At 52.5% G+C, this 27,094-nt stretch overlaps 2 protein-coding genes across 5 annotated transcripts; one reads left to right on the top strand and one right to left on the bottom strand.

Annotated features, from left to right (window-relative positions):
• Positions 1–2,890: 2,890 nt before the first annotated feature.
• On the bottom strand, positions 2,891–16,092 carry MVK (mevalonate kinase). 4 transcript variants are annotated; one of them, XM_059827541.1, is made up of 10 exons: positions 15,997–16,092; positions 15,740–15,910; positions 14,474–14,601; positions 13,050–13,205; positions 10,029–10,132; positions 8,936–8,981; positions 8,058–8,148; positions 7,592–7,708; positions 4,270–4,423; positions 2,891–3,925 (listed from the first exon to the last, which is right to left on the bottom strand). In XM_059827541.1, exons 1-10 carry the CDS (start codon positions 16,072–16,074, stop codon positions 3,774–3,776), a joined length of 1,197 nt encoding a protein of 398 aa, XP_059683524.1. In that variant the 5' UTR covers positions 16,075–16,092; the 3' UTR covers positions 2,891–3,773. The 4 variants fall into 4 exon arrangements, with proteins under 4 accessions (XP_059683524.1, XP_059683523.1, XP_059683525.1 ...); XM_059827540.1 differs by having other exon boundaries at positions 14,474–14,621; positions 15,757–15,910; XM_059827542.1 differs by having other exon boundaries at positions 14,474–14,621; positions 15,763–15,910.
• Positions 16,093–16,482: 390 nt separating this feature from the next.
• On the top strand, positions 16,483–22,300 carry MMAB (metabolism of cobalamin associated B). The gene is made up of 9 exons (XM_059827932.1): positions 16,483–16,499; positions 16,546–16,622; positions 16,744–16,837; positions 17,254–17,311; positions 18,187–18,259; positions 18,653–18,750; positions 19,078–19,142; positions 20,192–20,251; positions 20,639–22,300. Exons 1-9 carry the CDS (start codon positions 16,483–16,485, stop codon positions 20,724–20,726), a joined length of 630 nt encoding a protein of 209 aa, XP_059683915.1. The 3' UTR covers positions 20,727–22,300.
• Positions 22,301–27,094: the final 4,794 nt, after the last annotated feature.

Genomic DNA, 27,094 nt, shown 5'->3' with positions numbered 1-27,094 from the left:
CAGCATCTATTCACCGGAGCAGAAAGAAGCCACTGCTGACACAGATTTAAAAAAAATAAGTAATACCATCTGTGCCTGGCAGGGGCCGGGCAGCACCCACCGGAGCCCCACCGGCAGCGAGCGGCACAGTCTCAGGTCAGGGGGGAGACCCGCTGGGTGGGGAACAGGAGCCCCCCCGGGGCGGTGAGAGACACCCCAGCACTGCCCGCTCGCTGGGGATACCGCGGCAGCGATGCTACCCCGTGCACTGGCAACATCCGCAGGCAGTGAAGGAAAAGGAAGATTTTGAAAGGTTTTTTTTTTATATAAAGTATTTTCCTTTTTGCTGGCAAGAAACATGGGTGTCCCCCAGCTATCGCCAGGTCCCGCAGCAGAGGAAAGCCCCCCGTCCCCCGCAGCGCTGCGGGCCAGGCCACCCGCAGCCCCACACTCGCCCGCGCCAGGCGGGCCAGCGCACTCCCCGCTGCATCTTCTTTTTTTCTTGCGAAAGGATGGAGCGCAGCTTCCCCTCCCCGTGCCAGCTATTACAGGCAAACCCAGCATCGTTAGTCTTTCTGCAAAGCTCATAATGTGAAAAATGAAGCTGAAGAAAAATTAGCCAAATTACCAGGCTAATCCTTCAGCAGCAATCGCTGCTCCGCTGCACATCCGTAAAAACGAGACCGGAGAGAGCAGACGGGGCAGCGCAGACGGGAAAGCACTCGTGTGTTTGTGGTGTGGCCGGGAGGGAGGAGGGATGACTCCGTGGGGAGGACACGCTTGCTGGGCTTAATTTGCGCTTCAGTGTTGCTCCCAAAGCGGCAAACTGCAGGGAGAGACAGGGCTGTGCCTCCTTCTGCACCCACCGTGCCCCCGCGGGGCATGAGAGTCCTGGGGGAGCAGCCGCTCCTGCTGCCCGCGGCGGCAAAGCAGGTATGCGAAGCTCAAGGAATCACAGGAGGTGGTTGCAAGCTGGTGCAACCAAGAGGCGATTCCCGTGCCAAAATTGGGGTCAGGTATGTGCCAGATGTCCCTCAGGTTATCACGGTGGTTGTAGTGAGGCCCCTGCGAAGGCTCTGGTGGAGCCAGGAAGGGAGGAATACAGAAAGGAGGGAGTGGGCACTCCCATGCTCGCAGATGGATGCAAAATCCATGCTTACTTCCAACACATGGGGACTGGCTCCAGCTGCTGACTTTGGCAGTTCCAGTCCCCACAGCACAGGGAAGGCAGAGCCCGGCTCGGGCAAAGCCCCGGGGCGGGCAGCATCCTGCCCAGCAGTGCTCCTGCTGCCCACGTCACCCTGGGCAGCACAGAGCAGGGCCCTGCCCGCAGCGGTGTCTCCCAGACCCCAGCCCAGGGTCACCCTCTGCCCACCTGCACCAGGATGGGGCAGTTGCTGCCACGAACCCTCACTCAGCCGGGGAACATCTCCCACCTCTGCTCTGGCAGGGAGCGGCGTGGGACAAGCGGAGGCTGGAGGAAACCTCCGGAGGTAGCCAGAGCCTTCCCGGGAAGGGGAGCTTGTACCCACCAAGCGTGCCGCAATGCTGTACCCCACCACAATTCAGATCACTCACACGTCTCAGCTGCCAGGCTCAGCCACCATCCTTCTCCGCATCACTTCTGTGCCTCCATCACACCCACAAATGAACCAGAGGTTGGCAAGAGAAGGCTGAAAGTCTGCAGGCAGAAGTGTCGCAGGTTGGGGGATCCTGCGGCGTGTGTTTGGGTAGAGCCGAGGCCTCCCGCTACTGCCCTGCCAGGGCTAGGAGATGAAAACCGAAGCAGGGACAGCAGACTCAACATGCTCCACTTCACGTTCAGTGAAGGACATGGGCGGCTCAGTGGGATGGTAACAGGAGGCCCCACACTGAGCCGAGTTGGTCAGCTGGTCTATTTAAATCACCAATTTTAATTATTATTTAAACCAGCAAATCAAAATTTTTATGCCATTCTTTTCCTCTGTACTCCTCCAGCATTCGTACTGTGACTGCGAGGCCGTCTTCCAAGGAAAGCAGCTAATGAGGATCAGCCCCAGACATGTTGTTTTGAAGCGAAGTTTCTTCGCGCTGAATTTGGCATTTCTTTGTGCTAACCAGGAGAAACTACAGACACATTTAAGCGGTTAGAGAGTCAACACGCTTCCAGATACTCACATTGATTACACTGTATTAGCAAATGGTAAATTATTTATCAGGCTTTCTGACTTGTGATTAGTGTAAAGCCGTTCTTGGATGCAAATTGGAATTGTAATTAGACATGTAGAAACCCAGCATCTGAAACCTGTTTTTATTGAAGCAGTGTAAGGTACTTTTTTCCTTTTGTATCCAGCATAATTATCAAAGAACACTTTGCACATAAAACCCCATCAATTTATTAAAACCAGAGACAGTTTTACGTCTGATCAGTGAACTAAAGCTGGTCATCATGACACCTGGATTTTAGAGCTAATACATCTCAACTCCTCTACTTGATTTTTTTTTTATTCCTGCCCTAGAAGAGGAAGGCACGCCCCCCCACCCTGTGCTGCTTTATTACTGAGCTTTGAATGAAGCGATTCTTGAACAGAGCTACACTTAAAAAAACCCAGACAAACAGAACAATGATAAAATCTTTTTGGCAGGTACAGAAGAGACCACAGCCACTAAAAGTCAGCTTATTACTTCAAGATACTCCGGCTTCAGACACTTACCTGCCAATTCCCTTTAGTTCTGTGGTACAATTCATTAAAATTTCAGAAGTAAAAACTGCATTTAAAGTTGCGTAATAAGCTTAAATGCATTTAGGTTTTATAGTTTGCCAATTGCAAATTATGGTCAGCTTTTGAGGAGGTGGTTTTTTTTTTCCTACTTAAAACCAATTACTTCCAACTAAACCAAATCTGTTTGCTCTGTCACTGTCCCCCTCCACCCCATCTCCCCCTGCCCCGGCAGTGGCATGTTTCACACACCCAACACAACAGGCAGGGTCAAGGACATACTCATTTAAGATTGAAGTGTGAGAGATCCCAGAACAGCTACCGCAAGTAGAAATGTTAAGACTTCCCTTGCCGTTAGGCACCCTCCTTGCAGGTGACAGTTGCTGTTTGAACCAGACCTCGAGCATGTGAACAGAAACCAGAGCCTGGCTACGGGACCCTGCTTATCAGCCTAGGCTGAGAGTATGGGAAAGAGTGAAAACAATGCTAATTTCATTAGAATTGTGCTGTTCTTTCATTTTAATTATCCAACTTTTAATTAGTAGCAGTAAGAGCTGTATTTAAAGGTTTCCTCTCCACCGTGAATTGCAGTCCAGGAGAAATGGAGACCTGAGTGTCAAGCCCTGAGCTGCCAAGACGCTTTTCACCCAAAAACGTCAAATCAAAGCGCTCCGCACATCCACCTTGCCAGCCTCGCTGCCCGCCCTCGCAGGACGCCAGGGGAGAAAGAAGAGACACCACATGCATCTGAAGCAGCAGAACCAAGCCAAGTGTCATTATTCACGCTGGAATTCAGCCAAGACCCTCTCCTCCTGCCCCTTGGGATTAGCACAGCAGTTGAGTAAGTAAATTCAAAACAGGATTTTGAGAGCCTGGGTCAAACTCGCACCTAGCCCAAGTGTAAGCAGTTGCTCCCAGGTCCCCATCGTAGCTCCCACTCCCAGTGACACCAGGCCCAAAACTGGCTCCGCACCCGCGTCTAGAGGCCCACAGCCACACAGGAGAGCGGGAGAGAAGTTTCCAGGCATCAGGGCACGCACAGCTATCGCTCCGAGGACACGGTGCCAAGAGCTCAAGCTTCTGCCTCTGGCAAGACTAACTCTCGGAGAGCGCGTGCAGCACTTCGGCGTTTAAAGATGAGGAGGAGTGCAGGGTCACTCCGGGGGCCCCGATATTTGTCTCCCAGCATTCAAATCCACAGGCACATAAGTCTTGCTTGGCTGCTTCCACCGCCAGCGGGGAGGTGTCTGCCAAGAGGAAGGCAAGAGCAGCCAGTTAGTCAGCTAGGCCACCGCAGGGAGACTGAAACGGGCCATCGCACGTTTAAAGACATGCCCCCGGGAGCAGGGCCAATGCCCTGAAGATCTGACACACATAAATGAACGCGCTGAATCGCCCCTGTATGAAACACTGCAAACCACACTGCCAGGCGGCTCTGCCAGATACCATCCCACACCCGTAACATGGCTTCACATCCCACCACAGCCATACGAAGGCTAGCGTCGTATCCCTCGGCTTCCAAACCTGACCCCACCGGCAGGGCCGTGTGAAACGGGGGAAGAATGCCCAGGGCAAGCAGAGGGTTACTGACCTGGTCTCAGCAGGGTGATGCCACAGCCGCCCCCGCCAGCCCCGGTCAGCTTGCTACGCAGGCCGTGGGACGCCGTCACCTGGCACAGCCTGTCCAGGGAGGGATGGCCGACTCCAATCACGTTTAAGTGGTGTTGATTTATATCAAAGAGTTCCTAAAAGCAACCGCACACACATGAGATGAACACACATGGTGACAGAGGCTCTTCACAGCCACGGCTGCCTCCCCAGTGAGGTGCAGGGGAGCTGCCCTGCCTCCCCAGCCACCCCTACGCAGCCATCTCATTTCTGCAGGGAGTTTGGCCACCAGCATGTCTTGGGGCCTGGCAGCATAGGGCAGCAAGGTTGAGGCCAGAGTCTGAGCCCTGCGCTGCTCAGGGCTCTGATTTGTGCTGCTACTGCCCACCACAGTGACAGTGGTACAACAGCTTCTAGACCTCCTCGCTCAGGGAGGACAGAGAAAATCCTGATCATTGCAAGCTGCCAGCAGGCATTTATTTCAGGTGCTAAATCAGAGCTTCCTGATGCCTCCCGACTGCTTCACCTCTGCCCTGTCACACGAGTGTTGAGCAGGAGACTGTGCAAGCCCCCTTGCTGGCCGTGGGAAGGGCACTAAGCCAGCATCTTTCATTCCTGGCTGTCACCCTGCCCTGCTCTGCAATCCATCCAGCATAACTAAATACAGGGGACTTCTGACACAGCCAAGTCCGAAACAGCATTGCTGGAGAGGCGACGTGGAGTTACCTCCCCTTGTTTGCGTTGTGCTGCATTTCTCCCTCCTCGCGGGCAGGGCCTGGGCTGCTAGCCAAGGGGCCTCTCACCAGTGCCGTGCTGGGAATCTGGCACCCAGCACGAGTGGGGTCGAGAGGGTCCTCCCTTCAGGGGAGAGCAGCGCAAGCCACTCTCCAAGCAAGACCACCCTCCAAGCAGAGCTGCCCCGCTCTGGTGCGCTGCAAGAGCATCCCTGCCACGCTGTCCCAGCCAGCCACAAACCCTGCTGCTCCTGGAGAAAGCTGCCATGCAGTGAAGTCCAAATGGCCCAAGTGATGGACAACAACTCACAGAGGTGGGAGTTACACCTTCTCTCCTCCCAGTACTAGAGGTGAGGAATTAAGGAACAGAGGGAGAGGCTTGGCCTGCACTCAGAGCAAGCCTGGAGCACAGCCAGGAACGGACAACAGGCCCCCAAGCACGGCAGTGCCCTCTCAGCTCATCAGCACCATCAGTGGAAGAAGCTCGTTCTCGACAATGCTGGTCTGACACCACGCCTCGAACATCTTCCCAGCGCGTGGTGGCTGTTCCCATCTCTGTCCCAGAGGGTGCCCCAAGCAGGGAGCCAGCTGAGACGGGACCAGCCCCAGAGAGGCTCCTTAAGAGGAGCCCCGTGCTCCCTCCTCCAGGCAGTGCCGCCAAGCACCTCCCTGCCCACAGCTCATGGTGAGCCGGGAGGGATGCTGCGCCCAGGGAGCAGCGGGAGCCACGCTGCAGCGTGGCAGGTGTCAGTCATATCACCCGCCCTCAGCTCCGCATGGGTCTCCTGCCAACACCACACAGGAGGGGACAATGCAGAAATAATCCCTCTCCGCCCCTCCAGACCATTTCTGTACTGCGTTTAAACAAATGCGGGGAGATGAATTAGCCAGTCGCATGCAGAGCGCATATATCAAGTTCTGTGCTGGGTTGGACAGACGTCCATCTAGAGGCCTCTTTATATGCCTGAGCGAGGGCACAGCACTGTCTATGATGATCCAAGACACCTGTCATCTCCCGATCCAAAATCTGCCAGGAATTGGATGACAGCTAGACACGGTAGGATAGAATGACACAGTAGACTAGTTCGATGGTTCAAACACAATGCTGTCCAGAACTGCACATTTCAGAAACAGCCAAATATATATATGCTGCATATAATCAACTGTGCCTCTGTGGGCAATTCAAGCACAAGACAAAGCAACAGATTCGAGACAGAAACCCGCTCACTGCAGTGCTGCTTCCTGAGCATTGCGTACAAGGCTGCTTTGGCATCTTTCATGTGAGGATCTCAAAGAACACTTCAAATTAGCCCTCCTCTTCCTCATCCCCCAATACTTCAGACAGCCTGAGCAATGTGGCATTAAGGTGGAGAGGAGCTGTCTGAAGTTGCGCTGCAGACGCCAGATCTCCCCCAGCCCTGCCAGCTCAGCCCACCCTGATGGGTACAGAAACCCACCACACCCTCTTGGTGCGAAGGGAGCAGAAGGACTTTGCTATGAATCCCATGGGAGACCCTCCCATGCTTGCTGCAGTCCCAGCAGCAGCTCACCCATGCGCAGTGAGGTGCAACACAGCCTGAAGCAAAGAGGAGAAGGCTGTACCAACCATCTGCTAACAGAGTGGCCCTACACTGCTGCCACAGGTCGGGCTGGGCCAGCGGCTCTCTGTCCCACCCCAGAGCCCCCTCCTGCACCTCCGGAGCACGCTCACGGCTGTGGAGGGGACAACCTGCCAGCGAGAGCAAGGACAAGCAGAGGTCCTCACCAGAGAGCCAAGGGGAGGGATCCAGATGCCAACAAGGAACTGCACCGCTGGTACCAAATGGTTCTTGACCATCCAAGCCACTTGGCACCCAGGGCCAGGCCAGGTTTGCCTCAGCTGGGACACTGCCGCACATCCTCACCCCATGGATGTGTGAATCAGTATTACAACACTCTCAGCACTGCAAAAAACTTCTTCCACTTGGAAGCATGTTTCCCCCCACCACAGCAGCCTCTCCTACTTCGAACAAAGCCAAGACAAACACAGATCTTTGTATGCACCTCATGCATCAACGTCAGGTCAGCTCTGGGCACAACTCTGTCTGTTATTCGCTGGAGCCAGGATGAGCGCAGAGCAATGGGAGCTGGCTCGTAACCAGTCTATCACAAACCAGTGGCTGCTGGGCTCTCTGCTCTTCGCTCCAGCCTTGGCAATGACAAAGCAGTTGCTTCAGAGGCAGCGACTGCCAGAACGAGCGTGGCTGGCCCGCGGTGCCGGGAGGCAGCGTCTCGGCCTGAACTCACTCCACATTTCTTAGCAAAGGGAAACAAAACCTCCAGAGCTACAGGTCCACAAAGCACCAGGCCCACTCCCTCCCTCCCTGTGCGCTGCTGTGGAGAGACACCAGCAGCATTTTCTGTCCCTTGGCTCCAGGAAGGGCATTAAAAGCAGCACACACAGACCATGGTTTCACTCAGAACTGAACATTTCCTGCTATCAAATTTTTTCTTAGACCTAATGTTCTTTAAATGACATTTTGATGTTCAACAGTAACAGTGTCTAAAAATACTGGCGAACGAGCCCCTTACCTCCAGCACAGGGTAATACTCCGGTGATGGATTTGCAGGCATCGCTTCCAGAACACTTTGGCACTCCTGAGAAATTGCATCGATGGAGTCCAGCACCGGGTTCATTATAGCAGGGAACTGAGAAGGGGGGAAGGCAAGATGTGAGAAGACTGCTCGCTAGTCTTCTAATACCACTGTGATAAAACCAGCCCCAGACTCTTTGAGCCGGACAGTTCCTCACCCCACTCAGAGCTACTGATTCACAGAAACCCTCCCTGCAGAGCAGGGCAGTGGTAAGTTGCTCCCACCTGCAGAAACTGGAGGAAGAGCTAGCAGCAGTTAGGAATGCAGCGACCACAGGAGGGATCTCCCAAGAGATCCCTACGAGACCTGCAGTCCCGCACAAGGAGATCTGAGCTCGTGAGGTTTGTCTCCCCACCCTGCCCCAGCACACATCTCCATCCCCGTGACCATGCAGGTGCTGCACCTTCAGGATCTTCTCTTTGACACCAGCCACCAGGACCTTGGTGCTTCGAGGGACTTTTGTGTTGGTCAGCAAGATCCTCAGTGTTGGCACCCTGGAAGCAACAAGAGACATCTCCTTGCCTCTTTTCTTCACAGCCCCCTGGCAGCTCCCATGGCCCAGACAGCTACAGTTCGTTCTGCCTCAAAAGGCCTATTTGAGCAAGACACCCAAGATAAGGAGTCCCATTAGCTTTAAAAAAGTTAAGCAGGTGCTTAAGTGCTGGCTGGGTTCAGGCTTGTTCCTCTTCAATACAAGAACAACTGTACAAGCGCTACAAATAGGACTGTAATGTATTTACTGAAATCCATGTTTTTCAAGCAAAATTTTTCCTTTGAAATACTATCTGCGAGACTAGCCAGCAGTAGCCATTAACTGCTAATAGAGCAATTTCATGCACTGTGGAAGATTTTAATGGAGTCAGATTATACTTCATTGGCAGGAGGCAGAGGGAACATGCAGGACCTGGATTTGTCTCTGCAGCTTGGTTTTCCACACAGTCCTACCACCAGGTAAGCAAAAAGTTCCCCCTCCTTGCAATGTCATTTGCTGCCAGGAGCAGATCTGTTCCTGCTGCCCATAATGCCATGAAATTAATATTGATCCTTTGTGCTGTGTTCATCTAATGTCAGATAATGACCAAACATTTCATTGTTCCCGTCCACCTCAAACCAAGACAACACTCAAGCTACCCACACCCATGGCAAAATCTGGCTACAAAGCCCTTCCGCCATGCTGTTAGCGATCTCCCATCAATCTCATACCCTACGAGATCCACCCAGTGCGTCTTTGACGTATTCCACCCACTGTATGTAAATGTTATTTTTAAACTCAAATATTACCTCTTTAATGGTGTGATTTTTCCTGATTGGTATCTCAGGGCTCCACCTAAAGTAAAATACATGCATTGTCTCAGTACACAGCGAGTCGAGAGATAACACAGTGTCGCAAGAGACAGAAGGCCTTTCATCTTTAGAACCTCACCCAGAGCATATGACAGTAATTGCAAGAAACACTAGCTAAATGAACCATGTTCTCAGACAGCACGAATCTGCCTAACCCTGCTGACTTAATGAGAGGGTCTGGCCAGACGTAGTTAACCCAATGCCTTTCCCTTTGCTCTCCTCTACTTCGGGATCACATTAAATATTTTTTAAAAGGCAAAGAGTTTGGCCAGCATTAAAGCTTTACTGAAAAAAAGAATCAAACAGTGACTCCCTGGGGCAGAGCCAAGCATGCAGGTTTCAAACTGGACTGAACGTGTGCACTCATGTCAGCAGCCGTCCTTCAGCATGGAATTTCATTGTCCAGAAGGAATGTCTCACTTGGCTCCTACTTTTACAGAGGCACTGTGATTAGGTCTCATTAGATAGATTATTAAAAGTCTCCAACACCACTTCCAAACCACTTGGAAGTTTCTGCTAATTGAAACTAAATGACAGCTGTCCAACTGCATTTTCTACTGCATTATCCCTGGGACAGGATTAGGTTTCTTTGTTCATGCCAGAATGTTTAAGTATCAGTCATTTGCAACAGGGTCTCTGCCCCACGGCCCTTGCCTGGGGGACGCAGACCTCTGGTGTTACTGCAGCGAGTCCCCAACACCCCAGCTGGCTCCCGTCCCAGCTTACGGATGGGGCAAACCAAGACAGGGAAGGATTCCCTCTACTCGGATCAAAACAGGGACCTGAATCTGGGAGTTTCTGGTCCCTTTGCTGTACCTCAGTGTAGTGAGGCAACCTGCTCCATCCAGTGTCCCTGCAGCAACACCAACCAAGTCTTACCATCTGCAGAAATGCAACTTGTGGCATCTGCTCACCACCTTCCCACAGCTGATGCACACTCTGCAGCAGAGAATGGAAACACGTCTGCCACCCCATCAGCCTCTCCTCAGCACCCACATTCAGTGCCAGGGAGCAGCAAACACACACATACCCCAGGTACCGACAGCATTATCCACACCCGAGGGATTGCCATGGATCACCCGCTCCCCCTGGAAGGCCCAGCTGTTAATCAAAGTCAGCTCTTCTTCTGGCCACCTGAAAGGCAAGAAAATGACTCCGATACACAACCGAAACCAGCACGTGCGGAGTGACAGGGAGAAGCACCAGAGGCTGCAGGAGATACAAAAGCAGCAGGAATCATACAAAGCACCCAGTTGCTTTGGGAAGCCCCAGCTCCGCAAATTCCCTCTGTGCACTGCATTCTTTCAGCAGAGAGCAGGCATCGCTGTTTACAGCGCCTAACTGGCACTCGGCACTTTTCTGCACGGCAGCACGTAGAAGACATCCAGCCCCGTGAGGGGAACTGGCGCTGCTCCACGGACAGAGACAGCACGGAGGGCACAAGCACTACCCAGCGCTCCCGCTGCAGGCCAGCGGCGAGGGAGGGAGCAGATTCAGGGAGAAGATCCTAGCCCCAGCCTAGCGAAGATCAAATTTAACTGAATGCAAGTCCAGACACATCCCCACCTCCCCGACGCTGCGTGTTACCACACATCTTGGCCTGAGATCCTTCTCACCACCAGGCAGGATGGTGTATTTATAGATGCAGAAGGCACGATGTGAGAAGAGAATAGTAAAAGTTGCATTTCACACGTGCAACTTCAGCCTCTAATTGCCTGCTGTTCAGCTGCAGAAGCCTCACAAATTGGGCCAAAAGGTGTAGTTAGAACTGATTTACTATCTCCAGCAAAGACTTTGATTTTTAGGGATTAACTCCTAACACTTCAAGCTGCACTGGGTGCTGGCACTTAGAGCACAGAAGGGAACCAAATGCAGATCCAGAAGGTGTTATGCTAAAAACACGAAAAGAGGTCTTTCTGTTGTCTTAAAAGCAGTCACATAAATTGGTAAGCGCTTTGAGAGTTTAAACGCTGGCACGAAGAGTTTGGTGCTGGGTCAGACTCAGCAAGGATCAAGGCCCCTGACCGAACATACTAATTAATGGGCTGTAGCAATACAAAAAGCAAAGCAGAGCTGCCAGTTACAAAGCAGTTGCTGGCTGCAACTTCACCGCAATTCCACCACAGTGATTTCTCTCCCAGTGCCTCTCAAAACCCCACTGCTCTGGGCCTGCTTCTGCAAGGCATGCACCCACACAACCACCTTCAGAAGTCACCAGCCTATTTCAAACCCACTCACTCACTCCATGCCAAAGGACTGTCTCAAACCCTGGCACCCCAAGGGAACTCTGACACCCACAGGGAGCCAGCTAGCCCTCCTGCACCCTGCTGTAACACACTTAGACTCGCACAGGCACACAAATACACATCTCTGACCCTCCCCTGGAACACAACGCTGCCTGCTGTGCAGCCCAGGCACACAGCACACATCCCAAGCCACTGTTCAAATGGCCTAACACATGGCGGTATCAGATATCCCAGCATCAGTGATGCTCTGCAGAGATCAGAGCTGCTGTTTGGTGCAGCGGGAACGTGCATTCGACAGATTTTTAGAATACGGGGCCCAGAACAGGTATTAGGTGATGGAGCAGAGGCACAAACATGGATTTTGGACAAGCATCACACAGTCTTACGTGAAATAATGGGAACAGTCACTGACCACTGCTAAGGCAAGGCAGAAATTGAGAGCCACCTGCTATCTGGAAACTGCTTCCTTTAACTCCCCACTTCCCTGGGCCTCAGCTGAATGTCTTTATCCATCTCCACACACCTTTCATTTCACTTGCCAATATTTAATCTGTGAAGCATTCAGGAAAACAGCTCACACCACCACTACTCAAAATAGAAGCGCAGTTTGCTGTAAACCACTTGTTTTTAATCCTCTTTGAGAGGCTGCGATTCTTCTCTACACAGGAGTCATTATATCACGCTGTTCTTTTCTTGCGACGTTAAGCAAAAACCTTCTGAAGTCTGACACCCCCATCTCTCACTTACCCCTCTGCATGCCAGCTGGAAGAAAAAAAAATTACGCTGTATTCAAGCTGGAGTTAAGATGTGCGAGCAGGGAATGAAGACATTCTCGCTGCTTGCTGACTGGTTTGGAACTGGCCTTTCATTTCGCATGCCGTGTGACTATTTGGGAGATTTGCCTGAGCACGGCGTACAAACTGCTCTGCTCCAGGAACGTGTTTCTGGGTCAGGCTGCAAACACTGGTTTTGAAGCAGAACACAGTCACCCCCTCTTGCTGTCTCACTTTCAGTCCCACACAAATCCACAGAAGCCAACCACAAAAGGTTGCACCTGGCACCAAGCGCACAATAGAGGGTTCTGCTGCTCCAGCTGTGATATGCATCTTTAAACAGAGCCTCCTCAGACACACAGCGGAGCAGACCCGTTTTTCAAGACTGAACTCCAAGGGAAAGCAACCCAAGGGCAGAAGGAAAGAAACTCCTTTTCACAAGCCACTGATAAAGGGGAAACTCAGGCAGGAGATCAGAAGGAAATGTACCACATGCAGAAAAATATTCATGTGAAAATGCAGAAAAACCAGAAAGGATCCTCGACTCCTTGAGGACTCAAACTGGAGAGATGCTCAGGGACAGAGAGGAAATAGAGGTTAAAAAAAAAGAAATCCACCACATTAAAGTGTGTGTTTTATTTGCCTGGCAAAACAAAGCTTTTTTTCTTTTTTTTTAGTATATATATATCTTACACTAGACAAGGGAAATGATGCAAGTTTTACCAGGTCTATGCATCCAGTTGCTTTTATGAGGAGAAGCAAATGGTAAACACGTGATTCACAGGTCAGCGCCCTGGGGCAGGCTACGTCTCTGCCGCTGGGAACACAGGGCAGCAACAGGAGATGAAGAGAAAGGAGTTGGGCTCAGGGTGCCGCTGCTGTGGCCACAGCCGCAGCCCAGGATTTGGCCAGAGAGACCAGGAGAGGTGCCAGTGCCAGAATTTGTGCAGGTAAAAGGGAAGACAGGGGCACAGAGAGCACAGCTGCCCTGGGCTGTGCATCCAAAGCGGAGAGGCTTCCCCGATGCGTTACCTGGCTGTGAACTCTCCCTCCTTCAGAGGGCATGAGATGGCTCCGCACGCCGTCAGCAGGGCTGCGGCCAAGCAAACAGCATAGGCGGCACTTGAACCCAGCCCAGCTCCAGTGGGCAGCTCAGACCACACCAGTATGTCCACACTCGGTACATCTCTGAAACACAAACACACAGGATGTAACACAACGACCCTGAATTCCATCTCGAGACAACATTTCAAAGGCAAAAGATGCCAATTAGGACTGATCACAGGAAAAGCTGGTTGAAAACTGGCAACATCAGCACATGCATACGCATCCGACACACGCGGGCTTCACGAGTGCTCAGTTCGCACAGCTGAGTAGCCTTGCTAAGCCATTGTACTAGAACAAAGCCTTGCTGAATTGGATCTATGATTAGCACAGCTTGTCAAGCTGCTAGCAGGGGCACTTAGTAACTAAATACTCAAGTAGCGCCATAAAGAGACCCTTCAAAGATTGTTGTAAACATGATTTTAAACATATTTCTAAATAAAGCCTAAATACCCCAATCCCTAACTGCATAGTTACGTCCCACTGGAGTGACAAGCTGATGGGGAAGATTAAATACAGACGTATCCGTGCCCACATGCCCTTTTCTCCACTGAACGTGTCCGGGTTGCGTTACAGACCCGAACATCAAACCCAGGAGCTTTTCATTGGTTGGTGAGTGACATGAACTATGATCTGATGTTTTCAGAGCTGGCTGATGACAGCCCCAGTGCTATCACCAAGCAACTCAGAGACTGCAAAGCAAAACACGATGCAGCTACACATCATAATTCTTTAACCTTTGATTCCTTTGCTATGAATATTGAAGTCAGGTTCTGACTTGGTTTAAAACAGCAAGCAGTGCTGCATCAGACATTGCCCTGAGTACCTGTCCAGTAACTTACACTGATATCATCAACAGTGTTGGTCAAGTTCAGAAACTAGAACAGCCCTGAGCTGCCGTTACCCCAAGTTCTCGTATTTTTAGGGAGACTCAGCCCACAGAGGGATCAGAATTAACTCAGACAATGAATTCACAGCTCGTTTCTGGAGCAGTTTTTCTACCCAAACCCAGGATGACTTGAGCTGCTGGTGGGAGGGAGGGACGTCTGTCTCTGCTGCTGTAGACTGTGCAGGAAGGGTGGGACGAACTGCTCTGACTTAAGCACCTCAAAGCTAGGTGCCTAAATGAGAGCAGATGCTTCCCAGCCCGGCTGCTTGGGGCACCCCACCCACCACAGTTCAGCTCTGAAGAGTGTCTCCTGAGGTGCTCAGAACCTAAATGAAGTGAGATTCCTTGTAATTTCTTATTTTGACTCAAAGATTTGGTTTCTTCCTGTGACCTTGTAGAAGCAATTAACGGTGAACAACACTCAAAACAGCATATTTATTTTAGGGCAGGAAGATAGCCTTACCCATACTTAGCCGAAATAGCCAGGCACATATACAGAAAGGCAAGAGTAGCAAGGCTCTCGGGAGCTGAGGCTCCGGCAGCGATTCCAGCAAACTCTTTCAGTGTATCCAGCTGTTCTATGCTAGGAGCCTTAGATTCATCAAAGTCAGCTATGGAAGCAAGCGGGGAGAATTTAAATGCTTAGAAACCAGGGAATCGTTAAACTTGAAAGCAGTATTTACAAGAACAACACTTCCTGTTATAGCAGGCAGAAACAGACTGAGCCAATTTCAGGTTTCACCTACAAACTTTCTACCAGAGAACTCATGATAAAATAAAAGCAAAAATCTCCACCAGCCACTCTGAAAACCCAGTGTTTCCACACCTGCGTTGTATTACAGCAACTGTCTCCTTGCCTACACTTTCCAGTGTGCCCATCCACCATTACGTAGAACTTGGCAAGTCACAAACTCTTTCTTGAAGAGCATGGACATTCTGATGCGTTTCATATGAGCCTGGACTCCAAATGGCCAGGAGCATGCATCAGTGTAAGGGAATTTTTGGTCACTGCTAAGAGAGGTTACCAATGCTCTGACTCAGCGGACTTTGTTCTGCTTTCTGCTAAGCAAACGTGCTTACGAGGGTCACAGGAGTTAACACCAGGTCCTCTGGAGGGAAATGGCCCAACCACCAGTCAGGGACTCCAGCCAGTACAAGATGCTGCAGAAATGCCAGTGAGGGCTGGCATGGGGCAGAGAAGCAGGAAAACAGGCCCCATATCCCTGCCTTCCCCAAGGGCCCTCAACTCAGACCAGCTTCAGAGAGACTCCTTTCTGGCCCCCCTTCAGTACCACGCCTGGACATGGTCCCTGGCTGGCTCCTGTATGTATTACAGCACTGCCTGAGCGACAGCAGCACTAGAACAAGCCACTGGGAACCTGGAACAGGAGGACACAGCCATGGCAAGGGCCACTCGCGGATAGTAGAGCATGAGGCAGGTCACAAGAGGCACGCAGAGTGTGGGTGCCTGAGCTGGGAGCGTGCGGGGACACCTTAGTTAAACACGCACTGAGCGTGGTCAGAGGCAACGAGGCCCAGCAATACTCTGCAGAGGCAACGAGGCCCAGCAATACTCTGCAGAGGCAACGAGGCCCAGCAATACTCTGCAGAGGCAACGAGGCCCAGCAATACTCTGCAGGGGGAACAAATAACCCTGCGGGGTCCCAGCGCAGTCGCCGGGCAGAAGGCACCGAGCAGGGCCGAGAGCCCCACACGACGCCCGGGCAGCGGTTTCCTCCGCCCAGCGCTTGCCTGCAAAGCCCCTCCGCAGGGCCTGGAGGCGGGGGGTGTCCCAGCTCCTGACGACGCCGACGGCGGGCAGGCGGACGCAGACCCTGCCCTCACCGCAGGGCCGCAGGCGGAGGAAGGTCCTCAGGTCCAGCGCCACGGCCAAGGCCACCTGCGGGCCAGGAGAAGCGGTTTCAGGAGAGGCGATGGGAGCCGGGCCGGAGCCCCGGGAGCCCCCGGCGGCGGCAGGCTCCTTACCTTGCCGTGCACCACGGCGTGCTCCCCGTGGAGGATCACCTTCCCGGGGGCGGACAGCACCAGGCTCCGCTCCCACATCTCCCGCCGGCCCCGCGGCAGGACGCGGCCTCTCGGGGGTCCCGCGCCGCCACCGCCGCCTCAGATGCCCAACTCCAGCCGCGCGGATTGACAGCCCCGCTCACCAATAGGAGCCACGCTCTGCCCCGCCCTCCTTGCTCTCCAGCCAATAGACAGGACACTTGCGGGGGCGGGACCTCGGGAAGGCCAATCGGAAGGCGGCGGTGCGGAGTGGTGCGGCGCTGGGGTGACAGCGCGCGTGGGCGAAGGGAGGGACGGCGGCCGCGGAGGGTCAGGGGGCGGCGGCCGGCGGCTACGGCGGCCGGGAGGGATGCTGCGGCGAGCGGCGGCGGCGGGCCGGGGCCTGCGGGGGCCGCTGGGGGCGGCGGGCTGGCGGCAGCGGAGCGGGGCGGGCAGGTGAGCGCGGGGATGGGGCCGGGGGCCGGGCGGGGTAGGGCTCGGCGCCCCCTCTCACGGCCTGTGCCTCCGCAGCCCCGACGGCGGCCCCCCCGACGGCGGCCCCCGCAGCGACCGGGCCCCGAGGATCTACACGAGGACGGGAGACGCAGGTAGTGCCCGGGGGCAGCGGGAGGGGCACCAAGGGAGCGCGGGGCAGAGCCCGGCCCGGCCCCCGGGGCTCCGCTGCGCCGGGCCCGGCCTCTGAGCGCCTCCCCCGGGCCTTTTCCAAAGGCTTCTCCAGCACCTTCACCGGGGAGCGGAGGCCGAAGGCCGACCGGATCTTCGAAGCTCTGGGAGCCACGGACGAACTGAGCTCGGCCATCGGGTAACCCCCTGCCCCGGGACCCTCTCCTGCTGCCGGGCAGAGGGGCGGCGGGGGCCCGGCCGTCTCCTGCCGGGGTGGCCGTGCCCTCGGGGGAGCTCGCCGCCGGCCCGGGGGGCTCGGGCCCTGGGCAGGCCGGACCCGGGCCCTGCACATGCACTGAGGCCTGGCGACACCGCCCCAGCCCCCGTCTGTGGGGGTCTTCTGGGCGTCCTCTTCCGTTAAGAACTGCTCTCCCAGCCCCACCGCCCAGCAGGAGGGAAGGGGATACGCTGCGGACCGAATTTCTCCGGAGGGTTGCACCGACAAACAGCCAGGAGTGTCCAAATTCTGTGTTTTTCATATGGAAAAACATACATGCACAATCGTGGTAATGTTTTAATTTATAGATAACTCAGTTTTTTTTTTTTTTAACCTAGGCTTGCTGGTGAATTTAGCAGTGAAAAGGGTCACACGTTTGTTGAACAACTTCACAAAGTGAGTATTAATGATAATCCTCACCCCGTGCAGTCACTACATCTGCACTATTGAAATGTATTCTTAAACTTTTTAGTTTTAGACACAGTGCTCCCACTGACACACAGGAATTTAATAAATTTAGTATTAAAATAAATAAATACTTAAGACTCTGACCCTTGGTTACTCTCCAAGAAATGCATTTCTTTAACCAAGAAGGAAAGGTGTAGATCAAGTGATTAGTTATGGGCAGACAAACGTATCTCTAGATTTATTCAGACCTGCACACGGTTATGGAACAAGTCTCGTCGTCACATAGCCTCAGATTTGAAATCGCGGCAAAGCAACCATGTGGGCACGATGGCGGGAGACAGGCCCCGCCGTGGTGGTAGTCTGTGAGTTTTGCTAATGGGCTTCGCTGTGCACAAGAACACAGAAGGAGCTAATGAGGGATTTTAAAAAGCTTTACCAGACTGCCTCGCAAGTATCCCGGGCTGTGGAGAGATGCCCCTCTTGGAAGCGGACGTGACATCAAGCCAGCGCTGTCTGCAGCTGTTTGTCACTGCCTTTCTTCCAGAGGTTACTGGTTCAGTGTCCTACCAGCAAGGGGATTATGTGAGCACTCCCCAGTCTGCTTTCTGCAAAGTCAGCCGGGGTGGTTTAATGTGCCAGTGAAAACAAGTACATGCGCTAATCTGGCTTCTCATAAAGCAATTAGGGAGCACTTATCTGATCCCCCCTGCCAGCAGGCTGGGGGATGATGAACAACAAGGGTAGGATCTTCTTTAATCAGCACAACCAGCTGTCGTCTCCCAGAGCTTGCTGCAGTTGTACCAGAGCATCAAAGGCTGGTTAATGAAAGCGCTTCTTATTTTTGTCCTCATTGCCACATCTAGGTCCAGTGTATGCTGCAGGATGTGGGCTCCAACATCGCGACGCCTCTCTCCTCAGCCAGGGAGGCTCACTTAAGTAAGCCCCACAGTTCCTTTCCTGGGATAACGGTTCTTGAATCACAGCTGTCCTTCTAGACTGGCGCTGGGGAGGCTGTTCGGGTATGTGGGAGTTACAGCTGCCCAAGGGCTGCTCCGCCATGCGTGTCTGGGTGCTGAATGAAGTCACGCACAGTCCCACAAGCTGCTGCATTTGTGTGACTCAAGCGATGTAAGCTGGCCTCGGGCGCTGCCCCAACACTGACACTCAGCCATGGCTGCTGAATGGGGAGCCAGCCCTGCTCTAGCAGGAGGATTTTTTTGGGATGCTTTCTTGGGACTTACTGATCCAAGAAACATGAAAGTAGAGCTCTATCTGTAGACTGAATCACTTCTGCGTTTCTTTTAGTTGATTCTTCTTGTCCTTCTGTAGAACGAACATCTTTCAGTGAGAAGCCAGTTCTGGAGCTGGAGCAGTGGATTGACAGTTACTCAGAGCAGCTTCCTCCACTCCGAACTTTCATCTTGCCAGTAGGTACAGCTTATGCCTCTCGCTGGCTGGAGAAGGCTCGCTTTGTTAGGGTAAATCTGCTCTACCACTTGCCATGGGAAAACAGGTTGTGAGGCCGTTATTTGCATGGACAAACACCAAAAGAAAAGCAGAGAGGAGGACCCGCTTGAGTTAAATTTCCACATCCTACTGCGTTCAGGTTTCTCTTCCCAGTTGCCTAGCCGTAACATAGGGTTCAGTTGCACGTGTGTGTGAGATGTGATAAACTTTGCTGCAGTTACACAGTAAGGTGGATGGCTATATCTGTTGTTAGCAGACATTGATGCGCTGTTTCATTGTTGTTTCAGTCAGGAGGTAAAAGCAGTGCTGCTCTCCATTTTTCCCGAGCTGTCTGCCGCAGAGCTGAAAGGTGGTGAGTGTTGGCTGTAGTGTAACAGAATAAAATTGATAAAAGGTGATGAGAATGCTACAATGATAGAAAATCGTTGCAGTCGGAGCAATCAACCATAGCTGTATTGCACTCGGCTAGAGCTTCAGTCAAGCTTCATATGTTTGTATTAGTCAAATTCCAGGCGTGCAGTCAGCAAAAAGCAGGTCTCTCTTCCCTCCCCTGAACTGGGTTATCTGAGCTAAGAACTTCAGAAAGAACAGACAGGTTTATGTTGAGATGCAGCTATGTGTTCGGCTCGTATCTGGTTTGCTAAACGTATTTTGTAGGCTAGCAAACGGGAAAGCTGGGGCACCGGCAGGCGTGAGATCCAGGGAAGCTTTTAGTGCTTAAGATGTTGCTGCCCACACCTATCTTGTCCCACTTCTCTACTGGAGATGAAAACTCCCCTGGTAAGGTCCGTAGAAGGAAACTCTTGTCTGCTCTTTATGTAAATCACTTCCACGGGAAGTCTCTTGTGTTAGCCTGAACCTGCTCATCAGCAGTTCTGAGGTGCTGGGGGTTCTTCACTGAAGCCACTGATGTGCAGGAAGACAATCCTCTGCTGTGAGGATTGCTGCTCTGACAAGATACACTGGAGCAGCGTGATCTTCAAAAAACTAACATCACAGTCAGTGGCTTCTTGTCAAAAGAAGGCTAGAAAGAGGGCTGTACACCAGTCAGGAGGCAAGGAACAGCTCTGTTCCTTCAACAAAAGAAGGGTTCCTGTTTACCAGCAGAAAAGGATAATGATCCTGCAACTGCTGTCATCGTTCAGTGATACCCACTGAGGAGTATCCTTCAGAGGAGTGGAGCTGCAGTCCTCCAGAACAGTTACAAAAATTAGCTGCATCATTTAGCCACCCCAGATTCCTCTGGGGAAGTAAACAGTGTTCACACGTGCTGTGGGGAGTTAGAGCAGGGACTCCAGGTGGGGTTGGGGTGTGAAGGTTGGTGCTCCAGCAAATGGCAGTCCTTAGTGCATTCAGAGCTAGAAAATTAAATACACTAAAATTTTCCTTTTCTTTTTCTAGCGTGGTTCCTTTAGTACAAGCAGGGGAAGCAGATCCAAACGTGGCCAAATATTTAAACAGGTAAAAAAAATAAATCCCTTACTCGGTACGACTGAAGTATGCCTGGGGTTGTTCCCTTAGTCTTGGGATAAAACCGTGGGGTTTTACCTTAAGAAGCTTCCCTCCTAGAATAAGATCTTTGAAGTTTCAACAAGCAGCTTGTTAAAAAAGTATTATTGCAAGGCCTGTGTGTTTGCAGATGCTTGCTGGGGTGCTGAGGGAGCAGTCACTTAACTTTCTTATTTAAAGCCATTTTGGAAAGCGCTTCTTGTGTGGTCTCTCTTTGCCTTCCTTTACCTGCTGTTCTTGCGCTGTAATCAAATGTGCTTTGCTGTGTAGTTTTGTGTTGCTGGATACAAATGCACCTGGTGTGAGAAGTAGTTTCACTGCTTTTCCCTTGGTTTCCAGACTGAGTGACTATCTCTTTGTTTTGGCACGTTACGCTGCAATGAAGGAAGGGAAGGAAGAGAAAATATACATAAAGCCTGAACCATAACTGGGAGCTGGAATGTTTGTTTCCTTGGTCATGGGAAGCTAAATCCAACAGACTGCTTTCCGCCATCGAGGAAGGGAAAGAGAACAAGCCTGGATTGGATATGTGAGCTGCCCAGAACTTCCAGCTTAAATAACTTGGACCTTGTTCATAAATACTGTGAGGAACACAGCTGTTCTGTTCACTGGGCCTTGTCCAGATATCCCTTGGTGTAACACAGCGGTGATGGCATCAGAGTTACTGTTTGCCCTGGGTTGGAGTTGAGGCAGGAGACTTCAAAGAACTACAGCTGATTTCTGGAGATGTCTCCATTTCCCTGGGCAGTGGCAGGTGCTGTGGAAAGGCTTTAACAGGACTCTGAGGAATGAAAAAGAGAAAGCAGTCAGCTTCTCTTTGTTAAGCCATAATGCTCGTACAGAACAGCAACTGTGTAGAGGTTCAGGAACTCTGTCCACAAGCTTTGAAATAATAAATGTGATTTACTTGTACCAAAGGGCCCTTAACTGTCACATTTTAATACTGAGCCCAGCGTGCTTTTCTTTTTTAGGTTTCTTTCAATCCATCAGCCCTGGCTGAAGCTGAGCTGTGTAGATTTACAGGAACACACTAGGAATTCTTCGGGTCTGACTGTCTCTCATGATGCATGTGAAGAATGTCTCCATGCTGACAATCCAGTGCATCCTCTGCCAGGAATGGGGCTCACGCAGGATAGAGGGATTAAAGGAGGAAGGGCTGAATCCTACAGGTCACATGCAGGCAAGATGATTCTATGATTCTAAGCTCTGTTTAGGTAGCTGGGGTTAACTCCACACGGAGCTGCCCCTCTGAGCGCACAGAATTTGGTCTCAGTTTGGTCACAGCATCCCCCCCTGGCTGCAGGTACTGGCTGAAGGAGCAGAGCCCTTGTTTAGTTGTAGCATCTATCTACGGGGACCACTCAAGTCACTACGTTTGCAGGTTAAGGGGTTGTCATGAGTAGCAGGGGCCTGGCGCCTCCTCAGCTGACAGCTAGAGCTGGAAGAGAGGGGCTAAAACCTAACGGGGTTCGTGTCTCACACACCTTAATATCCGCACTGACCTCAGGAGCGCCACTGTCACGGAGCCCTCAGCAGAGTAGATTGGAGCATGTCCTACAGCTTGGAGAATCTGGCCGCAAACATCACGATAGCATAGCAGATCGCAGTACTTCTCTGTTGAAGACATCCTCTGTTCCAGCTTCCTGATGGACTGAAAACTGCCAAAAAACGTACTCTGCGTGAACAAGCGCATTACGGCCAGCTGCAGGAGTTAACGCCTTGCTGCACAGAGAATACAGGCAATTACAGTTTTACAGTTAGGTCCAAGCCACTTTCAGCTTGGAAATATAATTGGGAAGAATGCACGTCAGAGATGGTGGTTTAAGTCTTTCCCTCCTCGTACGGAGGAGCGTCACAGAAACCTGTGGGCGGTGAGGTGATTACACACGTCAAGAGTGCTTGTCCTGCGCTAAGGGTGCCGCTTGCAGTGGTGGGAGCTTTTAAGTCAGTCATGCAGCTTCCCCTCTTCAATTATTTAAGTAGAAACAACCTTAAACTTGCTTCCCAAAAGAGTCTCTGGCTTTTGTGTTAACTTTTTAATCAGAGTGAAGAATGCCCAACGCTAATAGATACCACTGTCTCATTACTCGCTTTTTTTTTTTTAAACAGGTATTTCATGAGTATTGTTAATGTACATTTGTCACAGAGTAACTTTCCAAGCCTTCGCCTGTAACATCCCAGTGACAAATGCTCTTGATTTGGACTGTACCGTCAGCTCCAGTGTCACATCAGACATTTTCTCAATGCCTGCTCCAGACAGGCCATCCAGTTTTATGATAGCTCTGTCTCAGTGATCACTATTGAACCTTAAGAATCTAGAGGCTTTTCAAGTTTAATTGAATAAAATTCTTTGCAATATAAATTCTTCATGAATGCTATATAAATCAGCTCCAGGATGGATTTATAGTATTTTCTTTTTTTTCCAGCTGGGGGGAAGAAATCTCACTCGTTTTGGGACCAAAGCTAGTATTGTTTTGATTGCGAGGAGAAATAAATTTAGCTACTACACTTTAGCATGATGTAGAGATTAAATTTATTAGGGTGCGCCCAGCTTCCAGCTCCCCCCTTCTACCCAAAGGCATCTGTGCAATTGTTGCTGTGGGGCTGAAGCAGAGGGAGGCTGGTGCCTGGGGTGACCCTGGTGTTTCAGTTAAGCAGAGCGGGCCAGGGCTTGAATTTAGGAGTGAGCAGAGATCGGGCTGAGCACGGTCCCAGCCTCGGGGGCTGCAGCAGCTCAGCAGAGCAGAGCTCTGCCAGGACCACGCTCGGCCCTTTGAGAGTTCACAGGGTGCAGTGTTTGTCCTCTGCTTCACCACCTCGTCGTACAGCAGTCGGCTGTATAGAAGGGACCTTTCTGTCCTGAACGCTGGCCCCAAGGCACACAGGGGAGCTGCTGGCCATTAAGCTGCGGCAAGGCTCGGGTCCTCAGACCCCAGTGCACCCTCCGCACTGGGCCAGGAGCAGAGCCCAGTGGTGGTGGGGACATTGGGGCTGAAGCAGGGACCTTGTGCACCAAGTTCAATGAAGAAGTTCTAGCGTGGCCAAGCCGGCATCCACTAACGATCACGGAGCAGCACGCAGGAATGCTGGAGGGCCTGGCAAGACAGCGGGCAGGAGTGAAGTGTCACTAAAATGAAACACAGGCTTTAAAACAAATAAAGCTCCGTTGCTCTGGGTTAGCATTTGTTTTTCCAAGTCCTTTGTCCCCACCCAGCTAATCCAGCCGCACAGCATAGGGATTCCAGTGCCTGCACCTCATTAATATAATGGGAGGAAGGCAGCTGCTTTGTCCGTACTGACCGTATGCAGAGCCCAGCCACATTCCTGCCTAGCAGGGTTCCTTATTTATGATTACGTTGGAGCTGCCAGCACAGACATATGTTGCTAAGGGTCGTTTATTCTTGTTTGTAAAATGTATGGCTGCTCCTAGCTTACACACTGTCAAAACTGGAAGAACTGGCCCCAAAATCTCTTGCTGCATGATTGGATCAGACGCCTGTACATCTGTTAACGCTGTAGGAGCTGTAAAATGAAATAAGTTTCACTATAACTCAAGCACCTCTATTACCGCCACAATGTGTAAGCAGCAGAGCCGGCTGCTGCTCTTGCAGAAATGACACAAACATACATTTTGCCAAGTCATATGTAAATTCATACAAGGCAGCGTTTCCTCTGCTAATGCACAGAAGGGAGGACTAGTACGTGTGTGCCCGCACCTCGACAGGATGCGCTCGCCGTCCCTGCTCGGGGCTTGGCGTGCTGCTGCATCTGAAGGGCGAGTTTTGGGGTGCATGGCCCCGGCAATGGGGAGCCAGCAGCAGTCCTGCACTCCTCCTCTCAAGCTGAAGGACCAGAAGGGACCACATCTGCCATCAGGTCAAGTCCTCTGCAGTCGCAGGCCCCCCAAAATACCCATTTCGCCTGGCAGGGGTCAAAGAAAAACCCTCCCCACCCAAACAGCTTGTGCTACAGCAAGGTAAGACCTGGCTAGAAAAGGGCAGGCATGCAGTTATGGCACCCCGGGGTAAGAGCCACCGCCTCTGCGTCAGACAGAAGCTGATTCAGCCCATTTGCGTTGAGGAAAGGGCTGTCTTGGTCCCTCAGCTCTACCTCTGCTGCAACCTGGCAGAAAGTGCCCACCTCTGTGCCCCGTCCCCTCTACAGCTGCTCCGCAGGGCGTGCACGGAGAGGCAAATGAGATAGCTGGTGCTCCAACCCTCCCCAGGGCGAAGGTGAAGCTGCACAGGGTCAATATCAAAGAATTAAACACAAAAGCGCATTTCTGAACAGCCAGTTAAGTACCACTCACCCAGGAGGCAGCGGTGCCAAGCCAGTGTCACGTAGATCTGACCACTCCATCAGCCCGTCAGGTCACTAACGCGCTGCAGGAGCTGCTCCATGTCTCGGGAAACATGAGCAAACACAAAAAATAAGCTGCAGGAATACCTCATCTCGTTCTGCTCGGGGATGCGGAGACCAGAGCTCGACACCTCCTCCTCCCTCTCCGCCTGAACCTGCAGCCAGCCCCAGCATGGAGCGCAGGCCGAGAGGTTGTGCAAAACAGTGGTATCAAATGGAGGGAATACCAGTCTGGGGCGTGGGTCAGGGGCTTGGGACAGTCTGCAGGAGCAGAAGAGCAGCAGCGAGAAGAGCTGTTGGCTCCCAAAACACAGCTGTGCCTGCACTGCAGCAGCAGTGGCGTGTCCCCGGCCAGGGCCTGCCCCCACAGCACCCACCGCGGTTGGGACACCCCAGCACCGCTCCCTGCCGCACCACTGCTGCGGGAGCGCCAGCCTCCGGCGATCCCTCCCAGCTCCGCACCCGGCAGCGCCCAGTGTGCGCGTGGTGCAAGTGCCTCGGCCACGGTCAGACTTCATCTTCGGTCAGCCCTGAGGTGCAGCGGCACACGCAGAGCCAGCCCTGGCAAGACCGTGCCACGCTGGCCTGCCATGCGACGACGGCAAAGCAGGCATTTTGCAGGCCTGGCTGTTTGCTGCCAGCTTTCTGCCTTGGCAGCATCTGCTGTGGGGTTTCTTTTTGCTGTTTCTGACGGCGCCATATGCCTCCGTGTCAAAACAATGGCGCTTGCACACTGACTGGGAGCCCTCTCCCTCGCTCCCACCGAGCTCCCTCTCCCCAGCGAAGCCCGAGCGCCGCGCTCCCGGGGCCAGCGTGCACAATCGGCGCAGTGAGATCGGGTAGGGAGGGCTGCGGTGCGGCTCCGGAGCCGGGGGAGCAGGTCAGCGAAGGGCTACGCTGCCACGCACCAAACTGAACCGGGGGGGGGAAAGCTGGAGCAGCAGCTGCAGGCACAGCTCCTCACTCCTACAAGGATGCTCCCAGAGCTGGGCGAGGGGAGAAACATGATGCCTGTATTATAATAATATTAACAACAAACCCCATGTTGGCTCCAGCGGCTGGTCCTTAGGGCAGCTTCTGAGACACAAAGCACAGCCTTGCCCCACAAACCCACCGCTCCCTATGCTTCTGCTCCCTCCCGAAGCAAGAGGTGTCGGATTCCTTGGTGCGAAGATCCGGAGTTGGCCCCGCTGGCCGCCCAAACCCAGGCCTGGCTCTCGCAGCAGGGCCTGTGAGGGCAGACAGATTTACCACCAACCTCCAGCTTCTGCCTGCAGCAGAGCTCCTGGAAAAGAGCACTCACTCGATGGGGCATCTGCACCGAGTGCACGGGGACACACGCTGACTCGCTCTCCCACGCTGGGGGATCTTGCCTGGCTTTCCAGTCTGGTTCCCTCTCCACCAGTGGCCCAATCCACCGTTCCCAGCTGACCAGAGACATGCACAGAGCACCGCTAACTCCAGCCCCTGCCCTGGGCCAGGCTCATCACTCCCTACATCTAAGGGGCGCCTATATTCTCACGAAGGTACCAAGGACCAAAGTCACAGCACCCCACATCACCAAACAGGATTTCTCCAAGCATATTTCAAGACAGAAGAACAAATCCTGCTTCAAACAACCCTGCCAGGTCTCTCTGGGCTCAGAGGCACTCATATCACCATCAGTAGCACCCCAAATAGCCCACCTCTCAGCCCTCAGGACACGCACCAGGAACCAGCCTGACAAAAGGGATTTCCAAGGGACTGTCAGCCGCCATCCCCTGCCTCACAGCCTCTTGGCAGAGCTACCCGTACCCCAAAGCTCTGCTCTCCCCTCTGCTGCGTGCTCTGAGCGGGAGCGTTACACCCAGGGAAAGGAAGAGGAGACATCCAATTGTCTTACTCATACCAGGTTTATTTTTCTCTTCCCTGCATTTCTGATACAAGGGATGTACCCAAGGTCTCCACAGCAGCGAGTCTTCTATAGAAAAAAATAGTCATTAATCTCCTGTGGCAAAACCATCCCTGCCCTACAAAGAACACCCGTGCAGAATACAGCAGTGTGAGCAAGGACCGATACATGTTCGCAGCCTTCTGCTCAGGTAAAAACGTATTAAAGCCTCCCAGTCATACAGAAATCAGCTACTCGAGAAATATTATTGTTGCACACACAGCCCCCGGGGCGTTTGCTAGACAATCACGTCTTATACGCTAGCTACAAAATTGGATGTAGTGTCTCGTAGTGCAATATTTCCAGGTTTGGAGGGACCTAGCTAAGTCTCCATTAAGATCTGTTCTAGGAATTGTACTCCTGAGGAATGAAGGAAAAAAAGGGAGAAAAGATTTTATTTCACTGTGTTCAACAACTCACTTCATTGAACAATCATTGTGCTCTATTTAGACACTGCATTTCCCTAGAAGAAAAAAAAGAGATCTTGTTTGCTATTTTAAACTATG

The sequence above is a fragment of the Gavia stellata genome, chromosome 21 (genome assembly GCF_030936135.1).
Source record: "Gavia stellata isolate bGavSte3 chromosome 21, bGavSte3.hap2, whole genome shotgun sequence".
Lineage (NCBI taxonomy): Eukaryota > Metazoa > Chordata > Aves > Gaviiformes > Gaviidae > Gavia > Gavia stellata.
The sequence above is the reverse complement of the archived record's forward strand: the minus strand, read 5'-3'. Positions and strand labels throughout refer to the sequence as shown.